This window comes from Empidonax traillii, unplaced genomic scaffold, assembly GCF_003031625.1.
Source record: "Empidonax traillii isolate 1590-97213 ecotype Southwest subspecies unplaced genomic scaffold, ASM303162v1 scaffold220:size741200, whole genome shotgun sequence".
NCBI classification, from domain to species: domain Eukaryota; kingdom Metazoa; phylum Chordata; class Aves; order Passeriformes; family Tyrannidae; genus Empidonax; species Empidonax traillii.
Window position 1 is genome coordinate 460,806 of NW_020955413.1, and position 14,473 is coordinate 475,278.

The 14,473-nt window shown below is 34.3% G+C and overlaps 1 protein-coding gene across 4 annotated transcripts in view; it reads right to left on the reverse strand.

Moving 5' to 3' along the window:
- Positions 1–14,473, reverse strand: part of ADAMTS6 (ADAM metallopeptidase with thrombospondin type 1 motif 6) — a 140,665-nt gene that overhangs the window by 45,099 nt on the left and 81,093 nt on the right. For all 4 annotated transcript variants that reach the window (XM_027887722.1, XM_027887720.1, XM_027887721.1 and 1 more), the window contains one exon: positions 4,514–4,621. In XM_027887722.1, the coding sequence (XP_027743523.1) occupies positions 4,514–4,621 (108 nt within the window). The remainder of the gene's footprint in view (positions 1–4,513; positions 4,622–14,473) is intronic.

Below are 14,473 nucleotides of genomic sequence, written 5' to 3' on the forward strand. Positions count from 1 at the left end.
CCATCCAAACTATTTCTGTTCATAGACTCATATTCCATCACTTAAGAAACAAAAAAACAAAGCATTAATGTGTTTACAAAAAAGATAGGGCTGGTTATTTTAAATCTCAAGTTCAAAATGCATTGCCTTTTTCTACCAGGTCTTGCCAGGACAGAGTTCCCCTCACAGCAGCCTGTATCATGCTGCATTTCAGGTTTGTGACTAGTGTGGATGACACACTGGTGTTCCAGCTATTGCAGAACAGTGTTTGCATACAATAAGAGCTTTCTCAGTTTCTCAACTTGTCACCAAAGTGTGCAGGTTGGGGGTAGGCAAGAGCTTGGGAGGGGACAAAGCCAGGACAGCTGACCACAGGGACATGCCACACACTGTAACGCCATACTTAGAAGTAAAGCTTAGACAGTGGATAGCGTTCCTGAAGTAGCCACTGCTCAGAGTCTGGCCAGGCAACAATCTGGTGGTAGTGAGTGGTTCTCTTTGATTTCTTCTTCGCTTTTTTCCTTTTTTTTTACCTTTCACTTAAATAAATAGTCTTTTGCCCTTCTGGTTCTCTCTTTTACCCCTGGGAACAAGGTGGGGTGAGTGAGTGAGCCACTGGGTGAGTGCTTAGCTGCTTGATGGGATCAACCCACCATACTATTCTTCAGAAAAAAAAAACAAAGACACTAGGTTTCACGGACTTGTACTGAGAAAATTACGCTGGACTGTCACAGTGTCTTATAGACACAGTTTATTCTTCTTTGAGTTCTAAATTCACAGGCTGGAGCAGGAATTCATCAGAGGAATGTACCCTTCATGTGGAGCTTCCCTTAAATCCAGACTGTTACTGAATGTCTGCATAATACGATTCAGGCCACACAGTGAACTCACATTTTTAGCTAGTGTAGATATATCCATATAGCATAGTGTTTTGATATGCCTCTAATGGCACAACTATGATGGAGAATGAAGTATTTATGTGAGCTACACAAGTGACTAAAATCACCTGCTCTTCTTCTCTTTACAGTGGTAAATTAAGTGATAAAAATTTTATTGACTAAATACAAAAATCCCCTTGCAGCATTCTATTAGAGATGCCACAGCAGTACATGAACAGAGATCTATGTTAAAGTCAAAAGCTAAAAAATTAAAATACTTTTAAGAGTAAAAAGGTATGCTACTAATTTAATTAAAAGTACATTATACACATTACAAGCACTTCCAAATCCAAGCTAAGAAATGCAGGACACTCAAGAGTTATAAACCCATAAGAATATCTAGGCCTTCCTTGGTGACCAGTTTGTAACCAAGGAAGGGGCAGTGTTCCCAGTATTCCATACAATTTTTACATAAATCGGGGTACAAATAAGAAGGGAGGAGAGGCCTTCGCTCTCTTCTCTTCCGTCAGGGTTCGGGAACAGTGAGTCCTTGCGTTGGTCTCGCTTATCTAAGGCTGAAGTCTGCAGCATCCACTGTCCCGCCATGTGGAAGCTTGAAGAATGCTGGCCGTCTCTGACAATCCTGCTTTTCTAGGGGATGTGGTGAGATCTGTTTTGTTAGTTATTAGTATAGTTCTTGAGTTTGATTGCATATATCTGTTCAGTGTCCCTTTTTGTCCCCTTTTATCCCTTTTTTCCCCTTTCCCTATCCCTTTGGGGGTGTTTGGATTCCCTTTTGCTGTGTACATAGCATCTTAACTATATATAACTGTAATATACATAAAATATATATTTTTTAATATAACTAGCTTGATTTCGGGTTCTTCAATTTGCATAGCTTTTTTTCCTTTGTCCTGAGGGAAGAAAGGAGAGAGAAGGGAAAGTTGCTACTGTGAATTTTGGGCATTTAGAAGGGAGCCAGGTCCGAACCATCTCAATCACATATGCAAAACATCTCAACTCTATATTATTACGACTAATAGACAAGAGGCAGCTGTAATTACCTGCTTTACTTTTACAAAGATGTGTAAAATCTCTGTAGTCTGTCATTTCCTCTGTCATGCAATCAGTGCTCTTCTACATTCCCATATTCCCCTTGGAAAACCTCTTTAAATGGTGGATTTTTTCTTTTACTGAAATTAAATCTGAGGATTTACTGCTTACTTTGATGTCTCTTCTTAATTTTATAGCAAAAATTTATCTTTCACTAGAAGCCAGTGACATATGGAATCTTTATCAGAGGAATTCAAAATTACCAAAGTCTTCATTATTTCTAATGGGTCTGTAGAAATATGCTTCCTCCACAAAAACACCTCATCTGCTCTAATGAGGCAATGACTATTGAGTAATTACTACATGAAGACAGAAGAGGAGGTGACAGCTGTTTTAAAAGAACAGTTCCTCATTAAAAGTTTAGAACTGAAATATTAATTTTTCTCTAACATTGAAAACAATGTTCAATTAGTTCAACAGAAAAACTGATGCATTCTAATGCAAATAAAACGTGCAAAAAGCTCTGTGAATAACGTAAACAGTCCAAAATTTTTCTTGGTGAGGTGCTTAACAATAAAATACTACATGATATTGTGGTACATTTGAGAACACCTTTATATGAGTATTAGCTGTTTAATGGAATTAACACTTATAATAGTATGCTTTTAAGAAAAATTACACAGTAACTACTCTAATATTGAGGAAAACTGATTTCACACTATGTGGAAAGAGCTTTTTTTTTATTGTTTATTGCTACCAGGAGCTATTAATTCTTTGGAACCTCTGAAGCTTCTGTTTATAGATACCATTCTCTGCTGTTAACAGACATCTGCGGTTAACAGGTAAAATTTTCTTGTAAAATATTTATAATATAAAATCTTCAAAAATGGCATGGATTCTCTCTAAAAATCTAAATTTTTTCTCTAAAATCTAACAATAGAACAAGATACTGTTTGTATATTGTACTGGAAAAAGATGTTTTGTAGAGAACCAACTGATTAAAGCCTCTGAAAAGTAGGCAAGGGAACAGTGTCTAGAAGCATCTCAACTTGTAGTCTCATGGTTTAAAAAACATTAACTGAAGTAAAACAGTCTTTGTAATTGGCAAGGAGAGGTGGTTCCAAAATAAACCCAGACTGCTGACTTAAGAGCAGGGCTTCTAACATTTTCTATGACTCTAATAAAAGATAACATTTCTGGTAGTATGTGAAGGTTTCTCTGTATTTATTAGCTAATTCCAATCACTCCATTTTCTTAAATGACCCCTTCAATAAATCCACTTCACATAGTTTACCAATATTTCAAAACTCGGCACAGAAAAGCCATCTGATACTAGGTCACAGGCCCAAAATGAAGCCATCAATAAGCATTAATAAACTGTGACAGCTGCCCAGAAGCTTTCATTCTTGTTGTTTAAATATGAGATTGTAATTCAAAATGCACTGTTATCTTTGTTGAAACTAGCACAGCTAGCACAGCAAAAGTCAGAATGAGAACAGACATCAGTGGTCATTGTTTGGAAAAGAATCCAATCTGCAGCAGTAAATCTCATGAACAGATGCGGCAACTCTCAGACTGATACTGGAAATTTTGTAATGTAACTGTATTAATTAGCAATATTCACTTTATACAAACCTGATTAAAATACATTATCTTGAAAAAGGCATATAGAATTCTTTTTTTTCCCAAGTACATGGCTTGTAAACTAATTAAAATATTTTTCTCTCCTCTTTAAGATGTTCAAAGATTTTGCCCTGCAACTTAGAAAGTCTTCTAATATTCTTGTCTGGAACAACTGATACACAGATATCATTTTAAACTAAAAATTCTCATCTTCAGACAGGCATCATAGTGCTCGACTCATCTACTGCAATGTTGACTTTCCATATTTTTCTGTTAGGTAGAAGAGTTTATCTGATTGCCCATCAAAATCCTATAAAGCTAAACAATTATGCAAGCATAACTGAAGACTAAAAGAATAGTTCAAAGTCAAAAAAGAAAGGTCACTGGGAAATACAGGCTTTTAGAAGACCTCTTTATTGAGTCAGTATTTTTTCTATACACTTGCATGATTCAGCTTATATCTGAAGGAATAAAGATTTTTTTTACCTTCTAACAAAATGACAGAATTCAGACTCTAGGTTTACGTTACACATTTTTAAAATCCATGGCAGACCTAAAGTTGTAACAGTCCTTTATGAAAGAGTGGTGCAAAATCTAATAAAGATTAAACTAAAAGAATTTCTACAAAAAACAAACAAACAAACAAACAAACAAAAAAAAAAACCAGATGGTGGGGGGAGGTGTTTTTTTTTGGTTGGTTGGTTTGTTGTTGTTGGTTTTTTGGGGTGCGGTTACAGGGTTTTTCTTTTTTACAGTTCAAGACTAGAGTTTTATAGCAAGGACAAATGTTTTATTAAAATACTCATATAAAATAATTGTGAAATAACTCTGTAGGACACTTCCATGAGGATGCACGTGTATTCTGAAATAGTAACTTTTTTTCAACTGTTACAGTTGCTGTGAAATACTCAAATTTTCTAGTTCTTTTTTCTTGTAGTCTTTGAGCAATAAACTCATTTGTAAAAATCAATTGTACTCACCCCCTTTTCAATGCTCCCTGTCTGGCAAAGAGTACCTTCAGCTGCTGGAATGCTGTTGGTAACACAGCGGTTACTTTTGCTGAGGCACCAGAGCTCTCTACACACTTCCTAGGAAAGAAGGCAGAAGCAAGTTGGTCAGAATAAAACTCTAATATTTCTGTCAGTCCTTATACACACATGTATACATAAATTTTTCTTTAATGGAGACTATTAAGAAGTGGGCTGCAGAAAGAAACCTATAAATGGCAACGAAATATTCTGCAATTTTGAAGCTACTATGTTTTGCCTAAGAATATTCTGCCAAAGGAAAAAAAAAAAAGTATCTGGAAGTATCAAATTGTAGACAACAATGTGTTATTTATATCTGCCATGCAAGCAATGTTTTAAAATTGCTTTTTTCTTGATTAGTCCTAACAATGCATTTAGTATACTTTAGTGTTGCTATAAAAGTAGTCTTCAGATGTGCTGCAGTGTCTCCATTACTGTCACTGTCTGACAAAACTGCCTTCTAAAATGGTTATTATTAATTTTGAAAAATGAATCAGCAACAATTATTTTTGATTCCTTTAGGTAAAACCAAAGTTTTTGAGCTAAGACTACCTGCACACCACTTCCACAATACTTGCTAAAGCAGTGCATGTGTAGTTAGAACTTACTGAGCTATGTACTAAAATACTTCCTTTAGGTTTTTTAAATTTGCAGCTGCTTTTTCATAAATTTTTTTGCCTATCCTATTTCCCTATATTGTCAGTGTTAAACAAACGGAAGTTTACAAATTGTCTTTTTTTCCTACCATAGTTTTTTTTTTTTTTTTTGGTTTTGCCTATTTATTAATTTAAATTAAGCCAGTTCTGTTGACATTACAGATTTATTGTTAAAACTAGCTGGGAGTTGAAATTCATAATGTGGGCATGATCCAAAGTTGGCTGAACACTGGAAATCTTCACAGTTGCTTCAGTTGCCCTTGGATTCGGCTGTGTATGCACAATAGAATCAGGAGTGATTTGCTTGTGTGGCAAAATACTGACATGATAATCTTTGCTGTATTACTTTGGGATCTGAGCAAGAGTTCACAACTTGCTTATATATATTTTCTAGTATTTTTTAAAATTTGGAATAAAATCATATAATTAAAATGACCTTATGATAGTCATTAGAGTTTCATTTTACTGAACAGCTGCTTGAAATCATATCCTACAAAGAATCCTTGCATAGATTCTTTAGCTGAACCTTGGAACAAAGAGAAAAAGGAAAAGACAGTGTGAATAAATTAAAGTTATTATCCACTCCCCTCCAAGTTCATTGTTTCTCTGAGGTAATGAATGCGTATCTGGTACCTAGACTATCTTTTTTATACACAACAGGAACAACTGTTACATTTTACCCCAAGATTGTTTCTTGCATTGTACTGCATATACAAATGAAATTATTTATACATTACTCACTAGCAGCTGCACCAACAGTTCAACAGCAGAATCTTTTCTTAAAAATGCAACATTCTTTCCCAAGTTTAAAATCAGCTGGTGACATTCTTGCAGAATTTATTTACACAGTGTATTTAGTTTCATGATTGGCAGAAGCAAAGTATCTTTCTTAAAATTTATTTTAAAAATAACATAAAGGAATAGTCTAAAATTATAAGGAATGAGTACTGATGATTTCTAAATTTCCATCCAATTTTTGACAATTATGCTTAAGTTAGTTCATTCAGTTTAGCGTGTGGCTCTACAAAAACAACCAAATTCTTAAGCCTCTTTTTAGGAGAAATACTGCCACTTGTAAAAGCATACCTGCACTCAATGTAGAACTTTTCGAATTAGTTTTTTACACTGAAGAAATGCACACATTTCTTAACTTAAATCTCTGAAAAAATCAGTATGTTATGGTCACTCAGCTAATAAATTTTTTGGATTAAGGTACACACAGATAAACCCATTATTTAAAATAAAAAAAAGAGCCAAGAAATAACAGAAGATACACCACAAAGACTCTTGAAATATAACTAGGTTACAAATTTCACAGCCATTAAGGTGTTAAAATTCAACACTAAATCAATTTCACATCTAAATCTACCATGAATTCAAACTTCAATACAGTATGGATTTCAAAGTGAAAACCTAAGATAGGTTCCTTCCACAGTATGAGGTGTTCCTGTCATAATCATGTCTTGTTTACTTTAATCTGTAATGTACTTCCTCATTTTGTTGAGTAAATAATGTTTAATTTACTTGTTCATGCTTCATGTGTGGTTTACATTATCACACTAATCAGAAGTGTCAGACTGTGAAAATTCTACTCATGACCTTCTATTTATTTCAGCTCTGATCAAGTTCAAATGTCTAAATTAACAGCTGTTCTGACTTTGTGAAGTTTGGTTCAAAGTTCTGAAAAACCAAAAATTCAGAAATAAGAAACAAATATTTCAACTACTCCAATATAGACAAAAGCAAAATCCGATCTCGGTAACAGTTTGGAGTCTTAAAACATCTTTGTTTCAAGATTATTTAAATCCATAATTCTGTTTTTTGCTCCAGAGTTTATGTGCAAAATTCCACTTCTGATATGCCTACATACGTATACCATGTATATATTATCATATAAGTGGAAGTAAAATTTAAAATAAGTCTTTTATTGCCAGCTGAACATATCCACAATGAGAGTATTTAACAATTTCCTTTCAAAAAAGGATTCTTTCTGTATATTCAGGCCTCTCTGGGGATTTAGACTCCTCTAAATTTACTGAACTAATACCACCCAGACATTTTAATTCCAACAAATAATCATTTGTACAGAGTAAATTAATGGATACAGCACACCAAAACTAATTTATTCATTCATCTGTTTGCAGGATGATTCCAGGCATGTCGACTCACCTTCCTGCTTCACAAAAAGAAAAAAGTATTTATTGCTAAATTGCCTGGAAAAGCAGCGTATGAAAATTAGCCATTGTTACTTACATGGTCTGATAGTCCTTTTTTGGACCTTAATTTCAGCACCAGTTTGCCTCAATAAATCCCTGAAGACAAAATGGGCTTTAACACACTATTACTATTTGAGCAAAAACTTCTGCTTAAATCTGCTTAAAACAGGAAGAAGTTCTGTTTGAGACAGATATACAATATCCCAAAATCAAAAGAATACTTCTTCATGGAAAACTATGCAAAACATCAAAGATTTACAAAAATAACACAATGTATCACTTTGTACAAATAATTTATATTAAACCCATGAAATTAAGAGGGGTTTATAATTTCTTTTAAATATAGCCAAACTAATTTAAGATGGTATTTTCCCCTGCTGTACTGCATTTAAAAGAAGAAGTAGAATCTGAAATATATTCTCCATCACCCTGTACATGAAATAAAAAAATAACATTAACAGTCATTTGAAAGCAAACAAGATACCCAAAAAGAAGTGAAAAATCCATCTGTGCTGTTATTTCATTAAATGAACATGGAATTATACCAGGCCCTGCTACGGCTATGTCTTCTTTACTTTCAGTTGACTTTTGAAAGTTAAAAAAAAGAAGTTCTGACTAAGGTTCATAGAGGTTTCTGTTCTCCAGCTGAACCCTGCAAATCCTATAATAGATCTATTGATCTATTTATTATCACCGTTATCTGTAACATCTCTTATCAATCGTTTTTCATAAGCTAGCCTTAAAAACTTATGACAAACTGCCCTGGAAAAATCAGACTCAAAATCACTAATAGAAAGTACACTGCTTTTTTTCACATGCTCACACACACATGCACGCACACTCACCCACCCACCAACACAAGGTGACCCTTTTAGGGTAATATTTTCTTCACTGGAGGACACAGGATGAAGCTAACATATCTTTTGTCAACATTATATTTGTTCAAATAATTTAATGGCTAAGAGAAAGAAGCATAAACTGAAAATTAATGACCTCAAAGTCAGTCTCCAAATGTGTGGATTTAGTAACCACAAATTTGTAAAGCAAACAAGGGAAAGTTCTAAAAATCCAGGAAACATAAACTGAAGCTGAGGCCTTTCATAAGATCAAGACAAGATAGATGACAACCTGTAACGGTGTATCTTAGGGCTCCATGACTTCAGTTTGGAATTCGGATGCTTGTATTTGCAGTAAATTAAACAAAGCTGAAACCATCTAGAGAAAAAAACACAGCAAATCAAATTACCTTCTTTTTGCCTAAGTGTTATAAATGATGGAGCCTCTTTCTGTTGCGTCATGCAGAGTTACATATAGGCATTTCAAATTATGTAACATCTAAGCATCCTAGATCATAATCATCATAATTGGTCACAATACAGCACAATGACAACTCAGTAATATGAGCAAAGATCAAATTGCTGTGCTGTTCCTAATGTTCTCAACACTTGAAAGCCTCCAATAAAAGTTAGCAGTTTGGCCCATAATATTTAAAAAAATAAGATGGGAAATACATTCAAAATGCATATTAAACTATGATAATTTGAGAGGTTCACCTTTTGTTTGTAAAATTTTTAATTCTTAATTAGGTTCGTATGTTACTTCAGCATGTTTAATCCATAATATGCTGCACCTCTTGATGAGCAATTGCTAAAATAGAGCATAAAGATCATTAGCCTGAATTGTAACTTACAATTCAGACCTGAAAAGCATCAACACAGAGTATTTTCAGCCTCATTGCTGAAATACTGCTGACAACATGACCAAAATTAGAAGACACTAACTACAGGAGAACTTCAGAAAGTTCAAAGTTTTGTTCAGATAAGCACCCAAAAGTTACCATTTTAGTGCTCCACTACCAAATGCTCATTAAGTGGTGCAGCATGTTATGAATCACAACGTGCTGAATGAATGTGAAATAGAATCCAAAGCTTAAATCATACCTTTATATTATGTTAGCGGCATTCTTTCCTAAATATTGGGTGCTTATCTGAACCTTACAAAAACTACAGGCGCCCCACAAGGTTAATCACCTCCAAGTACCATCTTCCCTTTCAAACCCACACAACCTATCAATCTTTACTAAAACAACACTCTACTATAAGGAATCTCATTATTGCTTCTACTATCATCTAATGCTCTCCTGCATTTACCACCAGCTTCTCCTTTCACCTTTTTATCAGCTTTCAAAGGATGTAGACAGTGGCGTTAACATCTGTGTCTCTTGTGAGAGCGAAAGAGAAAATCAAAGACAGAGAGGAAGAGAAAAAGAAGGGGGTTTATTGACAAGATAGTCCTAAGAAAGGAGACTACAGGAATTTATTACAAAAAGAATGTAAAACTACTTCAGGATTCAGACAGAGGAAAACTTCTGGAATTTTCCTTGGCTGTTCACATCATAATCTTAGAAAAAAGAGGGAACAAAATTCACTTAACTACAACACAATCTTCCGAGTCCTTATGTAAGAAAAGCCCAAGATTTTAATCACTTGTAACACCAAAGACCCGCATTATAATGCTGAGAGGTTTTTCAATTGACCAGCCAGACTTTATGAAATAAAAAAAAAAAAGGAAAGGTTGATTAAAATGACAGTGTAATAAGAGGGTGTTCAATTCTTTGCTTCATCTACATGTACTTTTAACATCAGTTGGTGAGTAATGCAATATAAATCCATCCAATCAAAACTACTTATGCTTGGCTAACATCAAAGTATAAACAACTTAGCCATGATATGATACATGAAGTTGGGGTCAAAAAAAAGGCACTTTATGGTGGGTTACTAAGTATTATGTACAGATTCAACTGAATGGATGCTCCTAGTCATAGTATCAACAGCTGATGGAACAAAAGAAAACTGGTAGCTCTGTTACAAAGATCCCCCAATGGCTTCTCTTACTCTCCTTGGGAAAAGAAAAACACCTTCCAGAATATGCTTCTACCTTCTTATAAATCCCCTGCATCTAGCTTAATAGTTCTCTTGATTAAACTGGAGTAAACCACATCAGTATTTAATGAAAAAAGTGACAGTTGGATTCATGAACATTAATATTTTTATCACCCGATTACAAGAGTCAATTGCAATTCAGACTGTTTTGGCCTAATAGAAATATTGTAGAACCATTGTGCATAGTAATGTGTTTGCTCTCTTGGATTTGAAAGTCAGCTGATCAACACTTGTGGAATAGCAGAAAATGCAAAAGAATAGACCAAATAATTGTAAGCTACTGTCTCTGAAATCCTGTTACTAGCAGCCAGCAGCTTCACAGATTGTAAAATGCAACGCAGCAGTATCAACCATAAAGTATTAACTGCTTTTAAAATGTTAAAATGCATAAAGTATTAACTGCTTTTAAAATGTTTGATGTTTTAGTCTCAATCCTAAGAATGTAGGGAGCAGTTCTAAAGCAAAGCATTATTTTGAACCACAAAATCAGTAAGTTACAGTCAGGCATATTCCAGTTATGATTTAAACTCATCCAGTAGACAAACTGAAAGTCAGCATTGGAATTCTTTCCTCAGTTAACCCAGAGACAGCCAACAGCCAGCTGTTACTAGGCAGATACTCAAAGGATAAGGAGGTAAAAAAAACAATGATAAAGTTCTTACAATCAGCTAAATAAAAGAACTGAAAAGGGTTCTGAACTATCAGAGGAACTGACATACAAACAGAGCAAAGAACTGAGACACATTTGACAATTAGCAGAAGAAAATCCACACTGCATCATCCTAGAAGATGTAGCATATTCCGTAGCTACATAACTACAGGAATTAGCACTGTTTCTAACAACCTCAAAACTTCCGCTGCAGTGAATTCAGATGCCTGAAGGCATACATTGCTTTTAGGAAAAAGGTATGCATTGGTATTATATGGTGAAATTTCCACCATTACAATTTGGGTCACTGTAAGTTGTAATTTCAACGGTCTCCTGAATCTGAAAATATACTCTAAAAAATGAAGTATTTTAAATAGTTTGAGATGTTGCCTTTCACTTCTTTATTCAAAGTATCTGTTTCTACACCCAAATTCTGTAAAACTGTCTTTGTATCAGAAATGGTGGAAAGTACAGTATAAAGAACAATGCATATGTAACATTAGAAAGATCTCTGTCTTCATGCTAATGTGCAGCTTTATTTTTTCAGCTCGAAGAGCCAAGGCATCATTTTGAATTAGTGTCTGACGATGTGCTGAACAACACAGAAATATCTGAGCAATAGCCACAATTCTCTTGCTGGACAGTTCTGTCAATACATGACTTAACAGTCTAATTAGACCTAGTCCTTAAAATAGCATCAGATCAACTACGAAGGAGCTCCTTTTAATACCAAATTGTCTCTTTGTCAGTAAACAAACACACAGAAAAACAGAAACTGGAAGTTCCTTTAGTAATTGCGTTCTGATGCTTTAGCTGGTCAAACACCTCTCAATGTAATTAATTTCAAGTTCCTAAGCAAGAATGGCTTCAACTTTAGCTGTGTAAAGGTCATTGCAAAACTAGGACATGATCTGTGATCAAACGCAACAAACAGTTTAACTAAACATCCACAGGGGATGGCTGAGGAAACATGGGAGAAAAGGCAAGGAATGTAAATTACATTAAAGCTAGATGGGTAATTTTTCTAAAGGCTAGCAAGATTGTAGCAGTATTCCTAAATAAAAAGAATGTGAAGGTTTTCCAAGTAACATTAAAAACACCAATTATATCAACAGGTACATTACAGCCCAAAGGAGACTTATAGATTTTTTTGCCTTTGATTTGAGAGTTCAACTGTTTCTTTTGTCATGTCTTGCCATCACAAATCAGTACAGGGCATAAAGAAGAAAAAAAGGCAAGCAATTTTCTCTGCAATTTCCCTTTTATTTAGAATTTATTTTCTTTCTGGGTCACTATACTCCATGTTGGAAAACCTGTTCTACCAGACACTTCAAAAAAAAAAGGAGCTGTAAGAAGTGCTAGAAAGGAGCTAGCGTACCAGCTATGTTCACTGTTGAACAGTGATTTTTTTTTACTATGTTTTTCCATCCATATTTGCACGTGTCTGCTAGAAAATGATCAGTGAATTATTAATGGCATCTCCATGTGAGTAGTACCCTGAAAAGAAATATCCAAAGCACTGATTGTTTACTTTCGATAATAAAAGAGTTGATGAGAGTATTCAACATAGGTTATCCTGGTATTTAGATCTAGTTCAATTACTCAGTCCTAAAACCCTTTCGTATATGAATAAGTCTTTCTTAAGTAGATATTTTCCATCTGCAATACAATCTTCCGAAGGCCCTTTACTCCCCCCCTTCAAAATTATCACTTCAAATCTGTATGATAATAATCATCATGGTCACATATTCAGAGCATTATGGCCATGGTGGATAATATTTTTAAATGGAGGTACTATTTTATATGCATATTATTTCTTAAGAGTGGATATTACCAGACTTCTACAATAACTTATTTATTAATATATGCAGTCTGAATACTATTATAAAAAATAGAGTGGGTTTCTTTCCAAGACACTTAGAAGTTATGCTCAAATTGATAGCACACTGATGGAACATAATACCCTGTATCAATTCAGAGCACTGGTAATGAAGACCTATCTTCATTTAAACATTGCCTCAACTAACTGTTGACCTCTTTTCTGTAACTGTAGAGGAACTACAAAAAAAAGGCCTTTAAAAAAAAAAAAAAGACAAGCAGAAGGCAGAAAGCCAAGATTACCTCTACATCTTCATAACTTCCAATTATTTGTGGTTTAGGAACTGGTTTACGAATGTGTACTGTGCAGCATGATCATCATAACAATGGTTGCACAGTTCAGTGGTGTTTAAAGAAACCTACATATATGTGAAAAGGCCAGGTTTTATACATTATGAAGTTTCCAGTTTAATTTAATATACAGTGCATCCCCAAAGGCCGTGTTATAAATCATGGATTAAATACCTGCAGACTTCCTTAGTATGCAAATAAAAGAGTGAGCATGGTGAAAATTTGTAAGAAAAAAGAAAATTTAAAAAAATAGGTATTACTAAGATGAAAGGACAGGATATAGGGCCATTAAAGAAAAGTGATGGGAAGTGAGAACTTACAGAGGAACAATAAAGGCCAAAAGAAGCTTGATGAGGAATCAGAAGACCCAGTGAGCTAGTCAGCCAGCTACATGGCTCTTAAAGCTTTTCCATGATGCAATCTGCCAAAGAGGCATCCCAAGAATAATACTGTATTTATCACCCCAAAGATATTCCAAATGGACTTTCTTTGTATTATAACATTATTTTATTTTAATAATCTAAAAATTAAAAATTATTATAACTATTTACTTTTAAACCACAAGATACATTCTCAAGGTTTACTTAGTGCGGTCTCAGATGATTATCTGGTAAAAAGCACAGCAGAATGCATCCTTTAACTACATTCTTTGTGCTGCAAGGTTTTGAATAAGTGTTTATAACATATGACCTACATGTGCAGGTTTTTTTATTTCTACTGTAAATTTATTTGCCTTAACTATTGCTCAGTGGTACTTGAAGACAAATCTTTGCTAGCACTTTGCTATTCAGTGTTATATTCAGCTATCTAGCTTCATGTTCCTTTGTTTCCATACCATAATTCATCTTTCCAAAAAGACACATGAATAATGTGAGAAACAATAAACTCAGTGTCAGGGAAAAAAACCTAAAAAACAATGACCAAATAGAAAATAACATCAGATCTGACAAATTAATACGAGTATAAAAGTAATTTCAAAATAGAGTTTTATATTGAAAGGTTAAAGCCAACACAACAGATTTCATGTTTCAAGCTTAATACAATAGGAACCTAATCTCAATTAACTGAAATCAGGGAAAATTCTCTATTACACTTTACAAGGAGCAGGATTGTGTGTTCTGGGCTCTTTTTTTCCCTATAATTAAAGAATGGCTTTCCCAGCTCATTATTACCCACACATTTTAGTGTACAGTACACACAAATGACTCAAGCAAAAGATGCAGCATAAGGATTAAAATGAACCCTTTGCTCATGAACAATGGCACAAGACATGTCACTGG